Raw genomic sequence first — 24,230 nt, forward strand, 5'->3', positions numbered from 1 at the left:
CGATATCATTTTATGGTATCGCAGATTTTGATGCAGATGAGGATGATGAGCCTTAGGCTTTGGTTCAGTTGGAGGAGTGACCTGGGGTTGCTCTCGTGTATCGAGATTTATTTTCTCACTTGGTATGTATTTTGCCCTTTGTACTATATTTTGGGACAACTGTATTACTCTTTAAAACATTTTGTTTTAAGTGAATTTGGATTAAACAATTTTGGTACTTAGTTGACTTACTTAAATTATCTACTGCATTTTTGTTGTACACTTTCTACATGTACACACACTTGGCACTTATTGTTGGGATGTGTGACCCGGGTTGTCATCATTCCGACATCACGATTCCCGTGTTTCCTTACGTGGGAGTCAGGGGTGTCACAGCCGTGGCATCGACTATCAAGTCTATTCGAGGTAGACGAAAGCTATTCTATGGACAGGAAATGTTGAAGTCTGTGAAATCTACGCACATCCGCCACTTCCCATTGGATTTTTCTACCAAAACCACATTCGACAACCACTCAGGGTATTGAGTTTCCCTTATGAGCCCCACCGCCAACAACCGATCCACTTTTTTGCAATCGCCATGTACTTTTAGGAACTAAAGTTTCTCTTTTTTTGCTTGATAGGCCGTGCATTCGGGCTGACATTCAACTAGTGTTCTATTACATCTTCATCAATTCTTGGCATGTCTTTATGGCTCCATGCGAAGATGTTTTTGTGTTCAAGGAGGAGCTATGTTAGTTGTCGCCTTTCTTCTTTCGTTATTTTGGCTCCAATCTTTACATGGTTCTTTGGCTGAGCTGGGTCACAATTGACAAGCTCCAATGGCTCGTTTGCCTCTCCTTGCTTTAGGGCGTCTTCATCCCTTATTTTCGCCTCCATTATGATACTTTAGGTAGTGGCAGTAGGAGGGCCACCATGGCACCCTCTTGAGACTCGACTGTGTTCACGTCTTTCTCCCCCTGCCTAAGCTCCTGGACATAGCAGTCTTAAGTGAGAACTTTCACTCTTGTAACATATGCATGGTGATTATGCCCTTGTTTTCAAGCCCACTCAATAAGAGTTGTTACCTAGTCGCCCTTACAAAAGGTGTTGCAAAGGCCCGACACCTCAAGGCGATTAGTTAAATGGTCCATCGAATTGAGCGAGTACAACATCAACTATGTTCCCAAAACTACTGTCAAATGGCAGGTCTTGGTCAACTTCATAGCTAAATTTATAAATTTTCCCAATGAAGTACCGAAGGCTCCTGAGAAAGCACCGTGGCAAGTATATGTTGATGGCTTTCTTGTTGAGCTGGAGGCAGCTTAGGTGTCCGGATGGTAACAGACAACAAAGTTGAGTCAAATCATGCAATTCAAATGAACTTCAAAGTGGCAAAAAAAGAAGCAATGCTCGCGGAGTTGGCCATAGCTGAAACTTCAGGCAGGGAAGAGATCGAGATAAGGGCATATTCCCAAGTGGTGGTTTGTCAAAGGTTGATAAGGTATCTCCACCAGGTTCAGGAAGGATGTTGTCGCCTTTGAAATTTTAGAATCGAACGGATTCCCCGAGGGGACAATTGGAAAGTAGGTCGGTTAGCACGGGTGGCATCCAACAAACAGGAAGAGACGCTGTCGGGGGAGGTTAACCTCTAGGCTATTGACACACTAGCTATAAGGGAGGAAGCGAGTAAAATCAGAGTTAGGGTGACTCGGATTACCATGATAGACGAGATACAATACAGACAAGGTTTTTCAACCCCGCTGTTAAGGTGCATAACTAAAGGGGAAGCTGAGTCTTTGATGAGGGAGGTACATGAAGGCGTGTGTGGAAACCACTTAAGAGGAAGAGCACTAGCGGCAAAAATAATGAGAGCTGGATACTACTGGCCAAACACCTTAAAAGACGTCAGGGAATTTGTGAAAAAGTGTGTCCAATGTTAGTTTCATGCGCCAGTCCCAAATGCACCTCCCAAGGAGTTGAAAATCAATAATTCCTTCCTAGCCATTTGCCCAATGGGGCATAGACCTGGTTGGCCCTATTCCCCCAGGAAAAGGAGGATCCAAGTTCATTATCGTCGTCGTCAACTACTTCACCAAGTGGGCAGAAGCTGAAGCAATGGTGATAGTGATAGCCCAAAGGGTAATGAAGTTCCTATGGAAAGCCATCATATGTAGGTTGAGGTTACCACAAAGCATCATCTCCAACAATGACAAACAATTCAACTCCGAGCACTATCATAGGTGGTGTGTAGAACTTGGAATCAAGGCCAAATACTCATGTCTGGGACACCCACAAGCGAATGTGCTGGCTGAAGCAACCAACAAAACTATTGTTGGAATACTGAAGAAGAAGGTGGGCAGGAAGAAGGGAACATGGGCGGATGAGCTTCCAGAGATCTTGTGGGCATAGAAGACAACACCAAAAACCTCAACGAGCGAGACACCCTTCACCTTGGTGTACGAGAGTGAAGCTATGATACCAGTGGAGGTGGGTTTACCAAGCCACAGGAGACAAAATTTCAATCCCGAGTTGAATAATGGAAGGCTGGAAGAAAATATAGAATTGCTAAGTGAAGTGAGAACAAGTGCCAAAACTAGAGTGACCACTGCAAAAGGAAGATAGAGCAGTACTTCGACAAGAGAATAAGACCAAGGTCCTTCAAGGTAGGCGACCTAGTGCCAAAGGAGACCGAGGTAACTACAACAAAAGAAGGGAAGCTAGGGCCATGATGGAAGGGTCATACGTAGTTATAGCCAGTCATCGCCTGGGAGCTTATCGCCTCAAAGATGCCACGGGGCATGAGTTGCCCCACCCTTGGAATGCCGAAAATTTTAGAAGATTTTATGTTTAAACTTATTAGTTTTGGCACAAAGGTTTTGTTAATTCGATTCAATAACAATTTGTTTCCTGTAATCACTTTACTTTCTACTTTAGTAGTTGCCTAGTCTTCACCTTCTCTCCAAGGCTACATGGTCCATGAACTTTTACGTTATGCCTCTCGCCAGAGTTATGCGGTCGAGACACTCTCCTACTACGCTCTTTTTGCCAAGGTTATGCAATCAAGGGATTCTCCTGCTATACCTTCTCACCAAGACTACATGGTCGATGAACTCTCCCTTTACGCCTCTTGCCAGAGTTACATAGTAGAGACACTCTCTCGCTATACTCTTTTCACTAAAGTTACACGGTCGAGGGATTCTCCAACCACACCATCTCGCCAAGGCTCACGGCCGAGGAACTCTCCCATTTCGCCTTTCATCAGAGTTACACGATCGAGGCATTCTCTCGCTCCACTCTTTTCGCCAAGGTTACGACATCGAGGGATTCTCCCGCTGCACCTTCTCGCCAAGGCTGGACGACCGAGGAACTCTCCCATTACGCCTCTCACTAGACTTACGCAATTGAGGCACTCTCCCGCTACACTTTTTTCGCCAAGGTTACACGAGAGAATCTCAAGTTACGCGATCTAGGGATTCTCCCGCTACACCTTCTCGCCAAGGCTACACAGTCGAGACACTCTCCCATTACGCCTCTCACCAGTGTCTCGTGCTCGAGGCACTCTCCCGCCATAGTATTCTCACCAATCACGGCATGAGATCAAAAGAACAGCAAATGAAGCTGAAAAATAAAATAAAATGAAACAATCACACGGAACTAAAAGCACAACCAACATCATAATAGAAAAGCACATTATCAACTCAACAATTGTCCAAAAGAAATGTAATATGTGTGTCTAACATATACAAAAGTTAAGCTAACTATAGAAAATCAAATTTCAAGAATGGCAAGGAGGACGAAAGGCATCGGGCATGGTATCTCTCCTAAGGAAATCGAAGATATGATATGCAACGAGGCTAGCCCATATCGACTTCCACTGCAGGGTACGGATATCTACCTTGTGATGGTTGAGCAAGTGCTCTCACAATTGCTTGAATCCAAGACCCCAGGCTCGACCTTGAACTACGTGGGTAGCACTAAGGTGAGGAAGAAGACGATCAATCTGTTCCTATGAATGGGCTAACTCAATGTTCAGTTTGGTTACCTTCAATTCCAACCCAGGCATATTCTTTTTGTACGTCTCCAAGTCTTGGCTTAGTTGTAGGTAATGGTGATCATGTTCTTTAAGGTCCTTCTTAACCACAACCAAATCCCGCTCTACTTGGACTTTCTTGCCCTCAGCAATGCTCAATTGGTTGTTAGATTTTAGACGCCCTTCCTCTAAGATTAGATGCCAAGCAATGGTGTCTGTTTTCGCCATTTTTAGTTCCGCAACTTCTTTCTCCATCTGACTAAGTCAAGTGGCCAAGCTATCCCGTTCTGTTCTTTTGGATTCTACTTCGAGTCTATACTTGTTGATTTCCTCCATGGAGCTTGCCACTTCTGATTTGTGGGAGTCAACCTGGCGCAAGGAAGCAACCTCATCTTCGAGTTGGCAAGAAGTGCATTCTACTCGAGAGAGTTCCTCAGCCAACTTTTCCTTCTTTGCCCGGGCGGCTACAACAGCACCATGAGCATTGCCAATAAAGGTTCGAATGGATTGGTTCTCCTCCTCAAGCTATAAAAGGTCCGTAACCAATGCAACTACCAATCGGTCAACTCCCTGAAAGACTCAAGCAAGTCAAAAAGACAACGTAATAAGGAAAATCAAATTTCCAAAACGAAGGAACTTATCGGCAAAAGAAAGCTATGAAGGTTGCAAACGTTGGAATGAAAAGCTTATTCACGACGTGAACATGCAACCCACGAAGAAACACCTTGGCGAGACGTGGAAGCCTTGGCAAGAACCCGATGAGTTACGAACATTGGGAATATTGGAAAACACACCAACAACACCTTCTGGGGTAGAGGTCTCCTGGTCAAGCATAGTTAGGGTCGCTGAAGGATGAGAGGAGACTGGAGGTGGAGTGTTGGTGGTTGCCTAAGTGGATATTTCTTCTTGTGGTTCAGGCGGGATCATTGTGTCTCCTTCCCGAGTAGGCGATTCCCGAGATGGGCCGGCGAGAGGGTCACATGTTGGGAAAGTTGGAGAGGGCTCACCATGCCCTACCTGAGAAGTGCTAAAAGGTGAGGAAGGAATCGACACATTCCTCTTGATGGCGAAAGATAGACCAAGAAAAATAAAGGGAATCTCTATGGTGATCCCACTGGGAGACCTTTGAGGCAATAGGTGATTGCTCCTCAATATCTTCAAGGTGAAAAAACTCCTAAAGCCATCCAAGGAGGGAGGAAATTCACTTGGGCGAGGCATGTTCAAGAGATCTGGGTTCAAAACCGCAATGACATCGCCCTCTTCCAAGTGAAGGTCGTCCTTTGGGGCTGTCTTCTGCTAAGAAGTCTAGGACATGACTGTAACTGGGGCTTCCAGCAATAAGACAAATTCGACTTCTATCACTAACTCCAAAGTGGCTTTAGCCTGGGCCATGAGCTCATCGAGGAAGTTGGTTCTATGTACTTGGGGGCAACCTGAGACTTCTCCACCACTCACCAAAGGGGGTGAAAGCCCACCTCTAGTGGAACTAGACTCATCAAAAGGCTTGGTCGCCAAATGAGTCTTTTCTTTTTCTTGGCTCCGTAGGTGGAGGTCGCCCTCTTTTCAAACCATTTTTCGGTGACGGGGCACCCAGAAACTCACGGCCAAATACATGTGCCCTGCTAGGCACCATTAAAAGCCTATCAATATTGGAAGAAGTCAAAATGACATCCGACCAAGTAGAGCTAACGTTTTGTCCTGACCAAGCCTAAACCAACTGAATATGAGCTTCTTCACAAGGAGAAAGGCGAATCTCAAATTCATGCTCATCGGGAACCAGTGACCAAGAGGCCTTAATAGGGAACTCCTGATTTGAAACCTCATCCGCTCCAGGACAAATGGAGGGTTAGCAGCGGCCCCTCCAAGACGATGGAGGATTTGCGAGGTCTCGAAGAACCAGTCTCACAAGTGGAACCCTTGGGATTGCCCTTTGAGGAAGCCATGGGTTTGTAGTAGAAGTTGGGAGAAAGTTTTGGAGTAAGTTTCTGAAAGAAAGGGTGAGAGAAAGTGTGTGAAGAAGGCAATGTGCTCGAAAAAGAGAGCAAGGGAATGCCAAAGAGAAGAAGGGGGAAAATAGGAGGTGCCATAAAGTAATAAATAACCGTAGCTATTGAAGAAGGGAGATGCGAAATGACAGAAAGCCCAAAGAAATGAAATGACATCTCAATTACTTTCTGATAGATACGTATGAAATGACAGAAAACCTAAAGAAATGAAATGGCATCTCAATTACAAGTCTCATCACGCTGTGTATGATGATACTTCAAGGGGTAACAGGAAGGGACTTAATCCTCTCCAAAGGGCCCGCTGGGTACTAGGCTTGGGCCAGGGCATGGTCTAGTAAGCTAGTAAATATAAGGCCTAACCCCATGCAAGTCTCTTCTGAATAGAGCCAGACCACTAACTGTCCCGGTATTTTGGGATAAAAAGGTGATCAACTCATTTGGAGATAAGATAAGCCTTAATATCCCTAAGGTTTGAATTTGAAATAACAGGCAGGACGGTTATCGAATATGATCCAAAGAAGTCACAAAGCTCTATTTATAGGGTTCGGGTATGAATATGATCTCACTTAACTTCTTTGCTAGAGAAACCATATTATTATTGGCTGACTTAAGCATCAGAAATGTCCCGTCAAACTCCCAAACCTCTTTACTCTTTGGTTACAGATGATCACTTGTAAGAAGTTGTGAAACACTGCTATGACCTTCCAGGGAAGGAGAGTGAAGGATCTGGGAGTAATAATTCTAAGAAGACGCACCGTTTCATAGTAGAAGGAAGTGACGCAGTGCACCGTTTCAATAAGCGGGAATGCACTGTTTCACTGCATCTAGACGCACCGTTTCAGTGGAGTAGCATTTCAGCATAGGAACCTTATGTTACTTTCATTTCCTTGTAGTTGTTTTACTTTCAGAATGTTAGTTACTCAGTGTACACGTGTCAATCTATTATTTGTGTGGTTTGTTATTTTGCATGGGCATATGGAGAACGAGAGATGAGAGGCAAGATTCATTCTAGAAGACATTGTTTTGAGTTGCATTTTCTGCAATAGAGGTTTTGGTCCCTCGAAGAACCCGTAGCAATATACCAGGGCTCTATTGAGCTTTTTATCAAACGTCCTATGTGCATTCTTATTCACTCATTCACCCAGTAGCCTTTACACTCACTGCATTCTCCTTTACAAGCAATTCACACAAAAGATACATCAACATCACCCATTACAATCGGGTTTATAATAAGTGGTATCTAGAGACAGCGATCTTGTCAAGGAGTTGAGTAATGAAAAACTTTATGAATGTTTTCACAATTATCATCGTGCCCTCTATGATGATTTCTTTAGAGATCCTTGCTAAATGATGTTTATAGTGAAGTCTTTCAAAGGTAAAAACTTAAAAATTTTAATCGATTTTTCTTTCACTATTTACTATGTGAAGCTCAATATTGAATATGCTTATGGGAGACACATCTATCCATTGGAGCAACAAGAAGTGCGACATAGAGGAGTTGTTTTAGAAGATAAAGTTATGTTGTTAGGGACGACGATATTTGACGATGGATACGTTGTTCTTAAAATGCAGAGTGAAGGATCTGGATCAAAAAAATTCAAAGTAGGGACGAAAAAAATTATAGAAACTAAAAAATGGCTAGGGAACGAAGAGATTTTCTTTTCACTCCTGATGGGGTAGATCTGGCCGTAACTCCTAATGGTGCCGATTCCATATTTGGAATATCTGATTCTAGATATCTCAGATGGATGGATGACGAAAAGGGCGTGAAGGGTGAAGAGCCTATCTATGATTTGAGAGATTCTACTGATTCAACCAAAGAACTACAAAAATCGAGAGTGCATGAGGAAAAGGGAAGGAAAGATGAAGATGAAATCGTGAAGGAAACAAAACGGCACTCAAAATGGAGGAGATAGTGGCAGTGGCCACGACATCTGTCTCAAAACCCATTGGTCCCCTTCTCAAGCTCAAACGCCAACACTGGGGTCGCATTGCAGATCTCAGAGATGGTGTTGCTTTGTTCTCGGGGTGCGCGTTGTCATGCGTGAGACAGAGTCTATTCGATCCCGGTGGTGGCGAATTTCAGGATCTTCGTTCCTCACCATCCTCGTTTGCCCCTGACCGCCAACTTCTCTACAACCCTCTATCATTTCTCAAAATATCCATTGTCCGAAATCGAATTCCCTATCCATTCTCAGAAGTCGATAGGATACCCAAGTTTTTGGTAATAGGGCACAGGGGCCACAGCATGAACGTCTTGCAGTCTTCTGATAAAAAAATGAGAGCCATAAAAGAGAACTCGATGAAAGGATCGTGGGGATGAAATGGGAGGTAATCTGAAGGAACCTTCCATTTACTTTGCGTTTGGAGTTGCTTTCACACAGGTTGAAAGACCTCTGTTGTTTGTGAAAATGTCCATTAGAAATGGTGTCAAGTCTGTGACCTTGCATGATGAAGGGGCAGTGGAGTTGTGGGAGTTGTCTAGTAATTTCATTTTTACAGAAAATGATGTTGGTAAGAACAGGGCACTTCTGTACAAAACTTGCAAGAGCTCAACAATGCTGTGGATGTTGGTAACTCAACAAAAAAATTAACCAAAGAACAACTGTTTGAATTCCAGGATGTTGTCTTTACTAATATTAGTTTTGAGAAGGCTATCTAGTTTAATGATTACTGTCATAATCATCAGCCTTCTATTGCATTCATCAAAACTGAAGTGGGATACCTTTTTGGGTTGGTGTTTTGTGACTTTGGGCCCGAGTTTACTGTTGTTGACGTTGAGGGAGAGGAACTGCATATGGGAATAATTGCATCGATTAGCAATGAAAATCCTGCACTAGTATCCTTTGTCGATGATGAGAGGAAAGTATCCCAGGTGGGGCAGAAGAAGTGTGTGACAACTGAGGAGATGTTGGTTGGACCAGCATAGGCTCTTTTTATGGATGAAATATCGACGGACAGTTCTACCCCTTTCCAGATATGCAAGTCCACGAGGCAAATGGTTCACATTATGGAAGTGACCATGCTCATTTCTCTTCTGCAGGCAGCACCAGATACATTTGATCTTTTTGATGATATCATCCTTCTTTCAGAAGGTTAGGTAGTTTACCAAGGTCCAAAGGAAAATGTCCTTGAATTCTTTGAGTACATGGGATTCAAATGCCCAAAAAGAAAGGGGTCGCTGACTGCTTACAAGAAGTAACGTCCAAGAAGGATCAAGAACAATATTGGTTCAAGAAGAATCAACCTCACAAATACATTTCAGTTCTTGATTTTGCGCAGGCCTGTGGCTCTTTCCACATTGGCCAACAGCTTGCAGAGGATCATAGTGTTCTTTATGACAGATCGAGAATGCCTCATGCAAGTGGTTGTACTAATGCTCCAGACAATGCTCTTAATCGCGAGTACAAGGTTCTTTAAGGGGAAGGGATTGTCATGACCTTCCAGGGAAGGAGAGTGAAGTATCTGGGAGTAATAATTAAGACGCACCGTTTCACAGTAGAAGGAAGTGCCGCAGTGCACCGTTTCAATAAGTGGGGGCAGAGAGCTAAAATCTTAAATGGCGACAGAGAGCTAAGAAAACTTGGTATCAATTGGGTGACAAAAACACAAAATTTTTCCACTCATGTGCTACTCAAAGGAGAAAAAAGAACCAGATAAAGGAGGTTAGAAATGTTGAAGGGAGCATGGTGACAGATAAAGAAGGGATTGAAGAGGTTTTTTACGACTACTTCAAGTCAATTTTCTGTTCTACACAACCAACTCCAGAAGCAATTGAGGAGTGTCTGAAGGAGATAGAACCGAGAGTGACTGAGGTGATGAATACAGAGCTACAGAAGGAATTTACAAAGATTGAGGTGGAGGAAGCACTGAAACACATGGGATCTCTGAAATCCCCTGGTCCTGACAGTTATGGCGCTTGTTTTTATCAAGCCTATTGGAGCACAGTGGGGGAGGAGGTAAGTAGAGCTGTGTTGAATTTTCTAAATGGGGAGGGAGCATGGAATGAAGGTGTGAATAATACTTTTTTAGCTTTGATCCCAAAAGTCAAAACCCCTCTGCTCCAAGTGAATACCATCCTATTAGCTTATGTAATGTGTTATACAAGCTTGCATCTAAGATTCTTGCTAATAGGCTGAAAAAGGTACTGCCTGCCATCATTTCCAACAACCAAAGTGCATTTATACCGGGAAGGCTTATAACGGACAATGTGATGATAGCTTATGAATCCTTGCATACGATGAAAAAAAGACAAAAAGGTAGAATTGGTTACATGGCTCTCAAGCTAGATATGTCAAAAGCATATGATAGGATAGAGTGGAGATATTTGGAGGAAATTATGAGAAAATTGGGATTTGGGGATAGATGGGTATCTCTGATTATCAGGTGCACTACTTCAGTGACTTAGGGCAGGTTTGGGGCCAAAACCAAAATACAAAATTCTCATCTCATCATTACACCCCTTTCAAATCCCCATACAAAATATAATAAACAATTCAACTTTTTCAAATCCCAATACACATTTTTCAAATCCCAAAACAATAATAATATTAAAACTTAATATTTTAAACTTCAAAACAAAACACAAAATTCTCATATCACCCCCCAAACCTACCCTTACTCAATCCTGATCAATGGGGAGCCCGGGAAAATGTTGAAACCCATGAGGGGAATAAGACAAGGGGATCCCATCTCCCCCTACTTATTTATCATTTGTACTGAAGGGTTAAGTTCGATGGTTAACGTAGCTGATGCTAGAGAGGAAATAAGAGGAGTGAATGTGTTAAGAGCGGGAAGTAGAATCAACCAACCACTTTTTGCTGACGACTGTGTAATTTTTGGAAGAGCAAAGGTAAAGGAGTGGATGAGAATTAAAAACCTTTTGAAAAAGTATGAACAAGCCTCGGGTCAAAGCCTTAATATGCAGAAAACTTCCATGTTTTTTAGTTCAAATACTCCCGGTGCTTCTAAAGCAATTATTCAGAGGGCAGCTGGGGTTTCTATATGTGGTAGTTATGAAATATATCTTGGTCTCCCAACCATGGTGGGTAGATCAAGATACAATACCTTTAGGAGTTTGAAGGAAAGGGTGTGGACAAAATTGAGTAGCTGGAAGAACTCCTTCCTTTCACAGGCAGGAAAAGAGGTTTTATTAAAAGCAGTGGTGCAAGCTATCCCTACATTTTCTATGAGTGTTTTCAGACTTCCACAAAAACTGTGCAAAGAACTAGCATCCCTATTGACAAGATTCTGGTGGGGCCATAAACAAAATGAAAAGAAGATTCAATGGAGGAGTTGGTTTAACATGGGAGAATCAAAAAGTAATGGAGGTTTGGGCTTCCGAGATTTTGAGTATTTTAACAAGGCAATGCTTGCAAAGCAATGCTGGAGATTGTTAAAACAACCTGATTCCCTAGTGGCAAAGATTATGAAAGAGAAGTATTTCAAGAAGGTGGGAATGGTTGATGCTAATCTAGGGTATGGGTCATCTTTTATAAGGAGAAGCTTGTGGTCTTCAATGGGGTTACTGAAAAAGGGGCTTTTGTGGAGAGTGGGAGATGGTAGTAACATAAGTGTTTGGAGGGATAAATGGCTACCAACTCAAACTTCCCATCGTGTACAATCAACCATTAAAAATCTGCCTGCTGATGCTAAAGTGCAGCAGCTTATTGATACTGAAGAAGGCGTGTGGAAAAAGGACCTTATCTTTAATACTTTTAATGTGGAGGAAGCTGAAATCATATGTGGTATTCCTTTGAGTAAATGAGGATCAATAGATAGATTGGTGTGGGGATGCTCAAAAGATTGAAAGTTCTCTGTTAAGAGTGCTTATCATCTAGAACATGAAGATATGGGAAAGAGGAAAGGGGAAACCTCAAGGGGAAACAAAGCTGGGAATGGATGGAAGATTATATGGGGTTTAAATGTCCCAAATGTGGTGAAGCATTTCTTGTGGAGGGTAGCTCTTAACTTGTTGCCTACAAACAAAATCTGTACAAAAAACAGATCAACGAATCTGATAAATGTCCAATATGTGAGACGGAACCTGAATCAACAATGCATGTCGTGTGGAGCTGCCCAGCTGCCTCAGATGTGTGGTCTGAAGGTAATAGTCCAGTGCATAAATGGGGTGTTTCAGATTTTGGCTTTGAAGAACTGTGAGGAAAGCTTAATGCTCCTCTTAAAATAGATGAAGTGGAAATGGTAGCTTGTATCATGAGGAATATTTGGATGAGAAGAAACTCACTGCTGTTTGAAAAAAAATTTGATCACCCGAAAGTTATTATTTGTGCTGCAATGCAGGGACTAGCTGAATACAAGATGGCCCAGGACCAACTACAGACAAACCAGGTGAGAAGCAATGCTAATAAGAGTGTGACTAAATGGGAAAAACCAGGTGGATTAGTGATAAAAGCAAACTGGGATGCTGCCGTGGATGCAAAGAACAAATGCGTGAGAATTGGAGTGGTTGTCAGGGACTCAAATGGGGAGATTCTTGCTTGCCTCTGCTCAAGATTTGCTCATAACAGCAACTCGTATGTAGCTGAAGCTCTAGGATTAAGGAAGGCAGTAACCTCTTGTAGTGAAATGGGATTTTCAGATGTAGTGTTGGAAGGGGACTCTTTAATAATAGTGAATGCTACTAAGAGTGGGGAAGAAACAGGGGCTGAATATGGTTGTATCATTGATGATGTGAGGAGAATTATGAATGGGAGATTGAGTTGGGATGTTCGGTTTGTGTATAGAGAGGCTAACACACTGCACACAAACTAGCAAGATTAGCTCTTATTGTTGGAGATGAAAAGGTTTGGATTGAGGATAGTCCTGTGGAAATAGCTAGTGATATTCTTGTAGAAAAACTTTGTAACGACCGACTCTTGTTGTTAATGAAGGTAGTAATGTTTATATCAAAAAAAAAAAAAAGTGGGAACGATCCATTTCAGGGCATCCAGACACACCGTTTCAGTGTAGCAGCATTTCAGCATAGGAGCCTTATGTTATTTTCATTTCCTTGTAGTTGTTTTACTTTTAGTAGTTAGTTACTTAGGGCAGGTTTGGGACTTCAAACAAAACACAAAATTCTCATCTCATCTCATCTCATCATTACACCTTTTTCAAATCTCCATACAAAATATAATAAACAATTCAACTTTTTAAAATTCCAATACACCTTTTTCAAATCCCAAAACAATAATAATATTAAAACTTAATATTTTAAACTTCAAAACAAAACACAAAATTCTCATCTCACCCCCCAAACCTACCATTAGTGTACACGTGTCAGTCTGTTATATGAGTGGTTTTTTATTCTGCATGGGCATATGGAGGACCAGGGATGAGAGGCAAGATTCATCCTGGAAGATATTGTTTTGAGTTGCATTTTCTGTAATGGAGGTTGGGTCCCTCAAAGAACCCGCACTACAAGAAAACTGCTTATTTGTGGCCATTTAATTTCAGCGAAATGACTATTTACAGTCAAAATGAGTCTATTTTGGTCACAAATAACCTTTTCGCCGCAATTAAATAGCCACAAAAGACCATTTTTCTTGTAGTGCCGTAGCAATATACCAGGGCTCTATTGAGCTTTTTATCAAACATTCTATGTGCATTTTTATTCACTCATTCACCTAGTAGCCTTTACACTCACTGCATTCTCCTTTACAAGCAATTCACACAAAAGATACATCAACATCACCCATTACAATCGGGTTCATAACAAACACGTCCTCATCAAGTGCCTCCCAAGAACTTTCCGACTCAGGAGCAAAGTTTCTTTACAGCTACAATGGTCGACTTCCCAATAATGGATTTGACATAGCTTTATCCAAAGATAGCCACTTTCCTAGAAAACTCCCCTACTGGATTCCGTAATTTTTGACCTTGGGTCCAAGGCGGCAGCATAGAATTGAACCAGATGAATTAATTAATGATGATGCTTTGTCAGCCGCCCGGCATGTATTGCTGACCATGTTCACGATGCATTTGTATTTGTATTTTTTTAAAAAAAATATTTTTTAAATATTTTAGAAAATAAATATATTAATTTATCAATTAGTTATTTCATTAACTATTAAATAAAAAAATAGACGAGCCATTAAAAACGAAAAGTCAAGACCATGTAGGATAAAGTATCATTTTCCGATAATTAAACATAAAACTGAAGTGTCGAGTTGAAAAAAATACTGTTGCTTAAAAAAAAAAAGTATTCTACAAGTCAATCAATAATTACAGCAGATGGAAAGGCGACTACATAATTACAACGGTCAAGCACACGTGTTTGACAACGGCAGGTTCTAAAGTTGGAGGCTATTGATAATTACATCAGGCAAAGAAAGGTATGAAGATAAGAAGCAACGAAACACTAATGCTCCCGGCATCAAAATTCTTCATTTTCACAAACAAGAAGCAGTTGATGCGCTATGCGACTTGTTCGAAGCATAAACTTGTCATGTTTCCTTGTCTTGCTGTCTTCCTTTTGTTTAGAGTTCGGCCATGCCACGGACACCATCGCAGCACCTAGCTTTGTCAAAGACTCGGATCAAACCATAATCTCCAATGGCGGTGAGTTCAAATTGGGATTTTTTAGCCCTGCGAATTCTACCTATCGCTATGTTGGGATATGGTATGCTAAAGTTTCTGAGTCTCCTATCATATGGGTTGCTAACAGAGACAAGCCCCTCAAGACCACCTCCGGGATTCTTACTATATCCGAAGACGGCAATCTAGTTGTATTGGATGGAGAAAAGACGATTTTGTGGTCATCAAACGTAACAAGTGCTGTATTCAATATGAGCGCACGACTTCTAGATACCGGGAACCTTGTCTTACAAGAAAACACAACGGGGTTAATCACATGGGAGAGTTTCCAACATCCTTCTAATTCGTGGTTGCCAGAAATGAAACTGAGTACTAATGCAACAACAGGCAAGAACGTTCAGCTCACCTCATGGAAGAGCCCGTCAGATCCAGCCTTTGGAACCTTTTCTGCTGGTACTTACTCTTTTAATCTTCCTGAAATATTTATTTGGAATGGTAGTAGCCCTTATTGGCGCAGTGGTCCATGGAATGGTATGATCTTTATTGGAGTACCAACCATGAAAGCTCGACATCTCAATAGATTTAGTCTTGTAGATGACAAAGAGGGATCATTCTATTTTACTTATGAGTTTTCAAACAAGTCATTGCCAGTCCATTATGTCTTGAACGAAGAAGGAAACTTATTGGAAACTTATTCCATTAATGGCAAGGATTGGGTGGGCTCGTGGTCGTCTTTGACGTCTGAGTGTGATGTTTACGGCAAGTGTGGGGCATTTGGAAATTGTAACCCAAAAAATAAACCAATCTGCAGCTGCTTAGAGGGGTTTGAACCAAAGAATAAAGAAGAATGGAATAGAGGAGATTGGACTAGTGGATGCGTGAGAAGGACACCGTTGCAGTGTATGAAAGTGAGCACAGGTGGTAAAGAAGACAAAAAAGATGGGTTTTTAAAGGTAACGATGATGAAAACGCCAAGTTTGGCAAATTGGTCATCTGTTTTTGAGGATGAATGCAGATACCGATGCTTGGAAGACTGTTCTTGTATAGCTTATGCATACGAAGCTGGCATTGGGTGTATGTCATGGACCAGAGATTTAATAGACTCACAGAAGTTTTCCAGCCACGGAGTTGATCTTTATGTTCGTGTGGCATATTCAGAACTCGGTAGGTTGCTTTCTTTTCTCCATCCAAGTTTATATCTACGAATCAAAGTTACCTCGTTCCTTGCAGTTCGAAACAGTTAAATATAATGACCCAAAAAAACATAAAACAAAAGAACATTATTCTAGATCTTACATCGGATAAATGTAGTTTGATGTTTCTGATTTACAGATAAAAAGGAAGAAGGGAAAGTAATCGTCATAGTCACTGTGGTCATGGGAGTAGTCTTCACGGTCATTTGCACTTTATTCTTATGCCGGTGGATGGCAAAACGTAGCAAAGGTAAAATGCACTTTCCTTAATACAAGTATCTCTCTCTCTCTCTCTCTCTCTCCCCCCTTTTCTCTATTCAATCTCAATTTCTATTTTACTCTAACACATTTTCTTCATACGAGTATTAGAGTTGTTGGCTAACACATTTTCTTCAACCAACTTTATGAGCCGCATCAACCCAATCCTCTAGAATTAGATGAACCAAAATTACGATCCATGTCACAACATTCTTTTTAGAAAAATACTTTAGCCACAAATGTACTATATAAAAGTAATCTCACAAACTGCCGTATTTTCATGTAATTCATCAAATTATAAAGTTATTTTTATTGTAAATTTAACTTTGTCAAAGTAACCTCCAAAACCATTATACCCTCTTGGCTATATATATCCTTAACCATCACCTAATTAGCCACATAAATATCTCAAAAGCCTCTTATCCACCACAATTGTAAACACACCTAAAACTTCAATTCCATATTATATCTATACATCTCCTACTAATTTGGCTTTATTAGATGTAAACCTCTTTCATTTAGTTCTTTGATAACCGAATCTTCCCTTTTGGTCTGTAAAGAGCATGGTTTAAAGCCCATTGTTATGATATCCCATAATTGATTAATGCCTTCTTTAGCCCATTGTTGACCCAATTTTTGGGCGTATTATTAGCTTTTTATTGGTTTGGCCTATTCTCAACTTTTTGTTGGCTATAGCTCTGAAATTATCATTGCCTCAACATTTATAAGTTTCGCTTTATTACTGTCCATAAAATTGTCATCCCATTGCCATGATAATTACCGAGGCTATATTTAGATTTCAAGATTTTTCATCGAGAGAACATATTATGAAATTATTTATCAAGAGATTTACCTTATTAATAGAGGCGAATACATTGTATTCAATTCATTAACAACTATAAATTATTAGATGTAATCCTTAAAGCTAGCTTATCTCTCTCTCTCTCTCTCTCTCACCTCTCAATTTCTATTATATTATAAATTCTATCACTATGACGAGCTAAACTAGTGAGAGAAGAAAATTAAGCATAAACTTATAATTGTTCTATCCAGGATTTCATTATAAAAAGAATCTTGTAGACAAGAAAAACCAAGATAAACTCCAAGAACTCCCGATACTGAGCCTTGAGGAGCTAGCAAGTGCAACAAACGACTTCCACCAGTCTAACAAACTTGGAGAAGGCGGGTTTGGTCCTGTATACAAGGTAAGGGTTGTGCTTGGAGAGGATTATTGCTTAGTAGTACTATATATTTGAATATGTACTCAACGAATTGGTGCTTGTTTACAGGGAAAATTATTAGATGGACAAGAAATTGCCGTAAAAAGACTTGCAAGAACTTCAGGGCAAGGGCTAGAAGAGTTTATGAATGAAGTGGTTGTGATTTCTAAACTCCAACACCGAAATCTTGTTAGACTCCTTGGCGGGTGTGTTGAAGGAGAAGAAAAGTTGCTAGTCTATGAATACATGCCAAACAAAAGTTTGGACGCATTTCTTTTTGGTTAGTTCATTCTATGCCCTACATCACAAGACGAATAATGATTTCTACGGTTGTGGTATTTTAGCTTGTATACATGACATAATTTATTATGACTATCTTTACAAATATTGCCTTCATTACTATATATTATGAAATTCAACTTCACTTTATTTTTCTGATCTGTTTAAATTAAATTCATTAGATCCAATCAAACAAGAACTGCTGGATTGGAAGAAACGTTTCAACATTATTGAAGGAATTGGTCGAGGTCTACTCTATCTTCACAGGGATTCAAGATTAAGGATTATTCATAGGGATCTAAAGCCAAGTAACATATTGTTGGATGAAGAGCTAAATCCAAAAATTTCAGACTTTGGAATGGCAAGAAGTTTTGGAGGCAATGAAGACCAGGCCAATACAAAAAGGGTTGTCGGAACATAGTAAGTACCAGCTTTTATTTGTTGAATTCAATCATATACTAATGTTGATATTATGGATAATAAAGTTTGGATGTATTTAACTGTTGAAGTGGCTACATGGCTCCTGAATATGCAATGGCGGGGCGATTTTCAGAAAAATCGGATGTCTTCAGCTTTGGAGTGTTGTTGTTAGAGATAGTAAGCGGAAGGAAAAACTCTAATTTTTATCACGATGAGCAGACTTGGAGCCTTTTAGGATATGTAAGTCTTCCTTATCTCATTTCTCCATTCTTTAAATGCTCAATTGCTTGTTTCCCAAGTTGATATATATACCAATGGAGCATTCAAAACATGCGTACTATCTTCTCCAATGATAGATATATACAAGATAATGAATCTTCTCTAATCATATTTTCATCTTTCTAGGCATGGGAGATGTGGAACATGGAGAACTTGTCAACCTTAGTAGATCCCAAAATATCAAAATCTGGCTTTGAAAAGGAAATCTTGAGATGCATACATGTCGGGTTGTTGTGTGTACAAGATTTTGCTAAAGATAGACCAACCGTATCTATTGTTATTTCTATGCTAAAAAGTGAGATTGTTGATCTACCTCAGCCAAGGAGGCCAGCATTTACTACAAATCAAATTAGCTCAGAAAATGAGTTCTCTCACCCCAACCAAATTGTTTGCTCTATCAACGATGTCACTGAAACATTGGTTCATGGTAGATGAAGCATGGCGTGCTCTTGAAAGTGTAAAGCAATCATTTTGTACTGAACAAGTTGTAGATTTTAAACACATTTTCAATACTAGGACAGTAGCAAAGCACGTTCGCCTAATTGGGTGAAAAATTTCTTCACAAAAATTCATATGGATTTGTAAAAACAAATTGATTAATGAATAATTTATTGCATAAAAAAACAAATTTTAGCAAATACCTTTGGATAATTATAGGTTAATAAAATATAATAATTACACGTTTGAATAGATTATGAAACAAAAAGCTTAGTTCAAAGTATATCATAGTTTAATACAAATTTTGCAAATTGATCATTCTGCTAAATTTGTATAATGCATGTAACACCCCGTAATTTAGTGTATTTTTATTGAAGGATTATTTTAATAATTCAAAAATTTATTCTCTTGTTTTAAAATTATCGGATATTTTAAATAGTTTCTTTTATGATCTTTAAATTGTGAAAATTAAATTGTTATGTTTATTTATTTATTTATTTATTGTTGTACATTTAAATTGTTCTTCTTTTTAAATTAATTGATTGTGAGATTTAATTATTTTATTTTCATTGTATCATTACGTTTAATTTATTTTAATGGATTTTCTGTTTTAAAATTATTTTTGTTGGATCATTTTCTGTGACCCAAGATGTGAGGATTGGACCTCATTTCTTTCTCTTCATTTTTCTTTTTCCCTTTTTCTTTTCTTTTATTCTTTTTCTTCTTTTTCTTTCCCCCAGCTTTTCCCCCCTCGCGCGCGACAGGCTTCCCCTTCCCCTTCCCCTTCCCCGTGCGCGACACCGCCCATCCCGTTCGCTCCCCCACCGGCCGGCGACCCTTCCCCGTAAATCCCAGCCTCCCTCGCGCCGTCGACAGCCCCCACGCACCACACCAAGCCACGGCGCTCTCTTCACTCCAGCGCCGCCGTCACGCCACCACCGGCCACCATTTCTTCACCACTTCATCCTCGACCTCCTAGCAACCCAATGGACCCAACTCCATCTCCGATCCGTCACCGGTGAAGCACATCCAACCCCATTTCCGATTTGGGTATATTTGGCCTAAAACCACCATTTGCGCCACCACCCACTGCCAACCACCACCACCACTAGCTTCACCGACATCCCTGGGTCCTATCCTATCAATCTCTGGTCTTCGTTTGCACCCGTTGAAAAGTGGGTATCTGTGACCGACGGCCACAGTGTATTTTGCACTGTGCTGCAGCTGTTTTTCCACTTCTTGCGCCTCCGGGATCCTTCAGAAATTATTATATAGTACTGTAAGTATTTTCCTAAGAATTCTCGTGAATTTAATATATTTTTGTACTAGCACATTACACTGTATTTAATTGCTGATTGGTTTTGCCGGACTGAGTCCGAGGAGTAACGGGGTTGATTGGACTGGGTGATGGAGTTGTTAGTATGATTGGTTTAGACTAGGAGTTTTGTTGGCTATTCGAGTTTAAATATTGGTGTTTCGTGTATGACATGGGTTGTGGCGGATATTGATGATTTTAGAAAGTGATGACATATTTTTAGAATTACGAGGGTTTTAAGTTTTGAGGAATTAAAATAGGCTAATTCTGAAGTTTAGGCTTAAAAATCGAAATACGTGATTGATTGGAAACTTACAGAAATTACGTCATTATTTTTATAGGTGACGATCTATAGTCGGCTCGACATTTTTGAGGAAAATTTTGGAAAGGTTAAGTCGTCCAGGTAAGCGGGGTTCCTATGCTAGATTTGCATAAAAAGAAATGAACCGAGGTTAGTTTGTAAAAATGTGCATGTTGTTTTAAAAAGAAAAAGTGAAAAACAACCTCAGTATATGTTTTGCATTCCCTCATGAGATACATATGAAAGAGAAAAGAAATGTGTAGACATGAGCAATATTTGACATGTTTCTGAAATATGCAAAAGAGCGAATATGATATCATTGAAATTTTTATGCATGTGATATGAAATGATTTGGATCTGTTTTTGATCAAATAGAAATGATATGAATATGTTTCGCACGTGTTTTGATATGATATGGATATGATAAAACTTTGGCATACTTATCTGTTCTGAATATGGTTCTGATATGATGATACTGTTCACGTGATATGGTTGGTACCACCATGATATGATATGAGTGCACCCACTTTGGAAACAAAGTGGTCTTTTTACGTGTTCTTTCCTGTGTGCACACTCGGGGCTCCGAGATTGAAAAAGGGGAAGTTCACCACATGATACTGCCTGGTTTGGCCACCGGGGATAGCACAACCCTACCACGGGGGTTAAACATGGTATATGATATGATAAGATGAATATGTTCAGTTATGTTATGCCAAAGTGTTTTTGAATATGAAATGGATCCTCAAATATGAATTGTTGACTTGAGTATGAAATGTTGAAAAGTCGCTCTGATTTTCTGATAACACGTTTTCTGAGATCTGCATATAAAAATAAAATGTTTTGTTTCTGCATATTGAACTTTCTGAAAAGGCTCATGTTTACATGCTAGTATATGTTCTCTGCTTACTGAGTTGTTGATAACTCACCCCTTATCTCCCCAATATTTTTCAGATGATTTGAATGTTTCAGTTGAGGATCAAGGATATGGAGCATGGGTGAGAAGAGTTAAGAATGATGGTTTATGCATAGAAGGTTTATATGGGTATTGAGGATTTTCATTCAGTAAGCATGTTGTGCTCTGATGATGTGATTTGTTGGGAGATTGATGTTTATATTAAATTTTGTATCGTCTTAGAATAGTTATTCTGGAGTAATTGATGTAAATATATGAGTATTTGGTGCGATTGGGAAAGATTAGAATATGTACTATGTGGAAGGAAAATGATTTTTAAGTGACATGAGTTAACTCTCCGGACCCTCGAGTACGGGGCGTTACAATGCAAGTTTAACAAAAAGATTAGTTCAAAATGTTGCGTGGCTTGTGGCATAATTGATCATTTTGCATCATTTTGTAAGGGATCAATTGAGAGGACATTGAAGTTTGCCCAGTTTGAAGAAAATCACTACAAGAAAAAGTGTCATTTCCAGCTATCTTTATTTCCGGCGACATAAATATAGCCTCTAATAGCCTATTTTACTGTTATGGTAAATCCTTTGTGTCCATAGGAAAATCGCCGGAATAGATCATTATTTCTGGCTATTTATTTTCGCCAGAAATAAGATTGTCCCCAATACGCTTATGTATAGCAACGGAGCCGTTATCATTAGAAAAAAGTCGTTGCTACAAATTATTATTTCTGGCGATTTTATGACGCCGCTAATAATCTTGTCGCAAAAACTTAAAATCCTATCCATCTTGCTTATTACGGCGACATCTAGGTCGCCTTAATAAGTCCTGCATAGTAATGAAAACCTAAATTTACCCCCCCCGGTGCCTAATTTCCCTATTATTTCCCCTCCCCCCCGCGAGTTTTGCCCCTCTGTCTCGCTCTCTCTCTCTCTGACTCGAGGCTTCGCACGGTTGTTTCCAGTTGCTGTCGCCGCCTCGCCGCCTAGCCGATGCTGGTGAGTTTCTCTTTCACATTTTGGGCTCCACCGATCTATCTCTCTCTCTCTCTTTCTTTCTGACTCGAGGCTTCGCAGGGACGTTGTTTCCGGTTGCTGTCTTGCACCTCGCCGCCTTTTCGCAGCCTAGCCGACGCCGGTGAGTTATCTTTCACTATTTTAGGCTCCATCTATCTCTCTCTCTCTCTAACGCTGCCGCTGATCGGTTTCTTGGCTGGGTATAATATTGCTTTCATAGAACCGAATGACTATTGTATTTTATCTTGAAGTACTTACAGTCCATAGTCCGAATGACTGCATTTCATATGGAGTCCATGTATATGAAGTTGTTATCTGTGTACTTGAGCCCCAAACAAGAGAAAGAAAAAAGAAGTCATTAAAATCATCATTGTGTGGCTTTTATTTTCAGCACATAAGCCTTTATTTGACATTGAAACTGCTATGATATTTGTCATTTGCATGCTCAACCACTACCAGACTTAGATGAGAGAGTTCATTACATTGACAAAAGTTTACTGCAAGTTTATTAATATTGTAGTTGGAGATTATCTTCCATCTAACGCTTTCTAGCTAGATGATCATGATCAGCCATTTTTAATGCAGTGCATGCTTGCCCCCACCATGAAAATATCTTCTATATATTTACCTGAGGACTAGTACTCTAGCTATATATATATATATATATATATATATAAATGCAGGTGAGACTCTGTTCATATGGATATATATATATATATATATATATATATCCTACTAATTAGCATGACTAAGGCTAGCTTGCAACTTAAAGTTCATGCAATCAATCCTCCATGTTACAATTCAAACATACACACACACAAAAATTAATTATTAGATAATTTCAAAAATCAATCGACATGCATGCAGTAAAATTAATATTTATATTAACAATTATATATAATAATGCAACATTTTGTGATAGTACTATGCTAGCTAGGATGGAAATTAACAAGCTGGCTGTTTAGTTTGCTTGTAGCACACTGAGTGATTTTATTATATTTATTCACTTATATATAGGTGTATATTGTAAGTGATTTTATAGGTCAACTAATAATATAAACTGCAGTGCACGCTTGTTCCCACCACGAAAATATCTTCTATATATTTACCTGGAAGGACTAGTACTCTAGCTATATATATATATATATATATATATAATATATATATAATTGATCATGTCACATATAATTAATGGTGGTTGATCTAGAATTACATGGCAACAGCCTCAATTATTGTTTAGCTTAATCAAGTGGTTCTCATCTCACTCAAGTAATCATTGCCTTTTTTGCCTTAATTTGCACCTTCGCCCTTTGCCTTCAAGGGCCTTCAGTTTCTCCAAATTCCCTCTCCATGCATTTACTTCCTCTCTTCTTCTTCTTCTTCTTAATATGAAGGTTTGTTCTTTCCTCCAATATTAATTTTTCTCAAACTGACCATTTTAGCTTTTGCAATAATATTCCAATACGTATTCGTTTTTATAGTGAACTCCAGCTTTATGCTAATTTATAATTTCATGGAAATGATATATATCAGACCAGTCTTCTTAATTAATTAGTTATTTTAATTTTGAAACCAGACCTACGTACGTATGTACCTTAATTCGCATAAGCATTAAAGGATGAAAATTAATTGAAAAAACATATATATATATATATATGTGTTATATAACCTACCTAGTAATTAGATAAAACTAAATTTTTTGGGTGGGTTTGAGGCTTATCATGAATTAATGACCTATTTTTCTTTCTATTTGTTAATGATTGATTATTCAGTCATATATATCTAAATGGCTGGAGTTAGCTACAGAAATTAATGTCTTTGATGTTGATGTTAAAACATTATATATATTGATTATATCAGTGATCTAGAATTGTGGGTTCACATGCATGCATGAGAAGATCGATTGAAAAAACGCATGCATTTCTTGTCTTTCACCAGGTAGCTGAGGATGTTCTGCATGAATTGCTAGTTTAATTTCTGCATATATACATAGAAAATGCTATTGAAATAGCTAGATTATAATGTGGTTGAGAACAAAACATCTTGCCAAA

At 39.5% G+C, this 24,230-nt stretch overlaps 2 protein-coding genes across 3 annotated transcripts; both read left to right on the plus strand.

Annotated features, from left to right (window-relative positions):
• Positions 1–11,866: 11,866 nt before the first annotated feature.
• Positions 11,867–12,789, plus strand: LOC118348177. Its single transcript, XM_035689181.1, has 2 exons — positions 11,867–12,121; positions 12,319–12,789. The coding sequence occupies exons 1-2, from the start codon at positions 11,867–11,869 to the stop codon at positions 12,787–12,789; spliced, it is 726 nt and encodes a 241-aa protein (XP_035545074.1).
• A 1,511-nt stretch (positions 12,790–14,300) lies between these two features.
• Positions 14,301–18,767, plus strand: LOC109022027 (G-type lectin S-receptor-like serine/threonine-protein kinase At1g11330). Of its 2 annotated transcripts, XM_035689900.1 has the most exons (7): positions 14,305–15,717; positions 15,886–15,996; positions 17,058–17,209; positions 17,294–17,504; positions 17,686–17,923; positions 18,013–18,163; positions 18,329–18,767. In XM_035689900.1, exons 1-7 carry the CDS (start codon positions 14,436–14,438, stop codon positions 18,635–18,637), a joined length of 2,454 nt encoding a protein of 817 aa, XP_035545793.1. In that variant the 5' UTR covers positions 14,305–14,435; the 3' UTR covers positions 18,638–18,767. The 2 variants fall into 2 exon arrangements, with proteins under 2 accessions (XP_035545795.1, XP_035545793.1); XM_035689902.1 differs by lacking the exon at positions 18,329–18,767 and having other exon boundaries at positions 14,301–15,717; positions 18,057–18,111.
• Positions 18,768–24,230: the final 5,463 nt, after the last annotated feature.

This window comes from Juglans regia, chromosome 4 (genome assembly GCF_001411555.2).
Source record: "Juglans regia cultivar Chandler chromosome 4, Walnut 2.0, whole genome shotgun sequence".
NCBI lineage: Eukaryota > Viridiplantae > Streptophyta > Magnoliopsida > Fagales > Juglandaceae > Juglans > Juglans regia.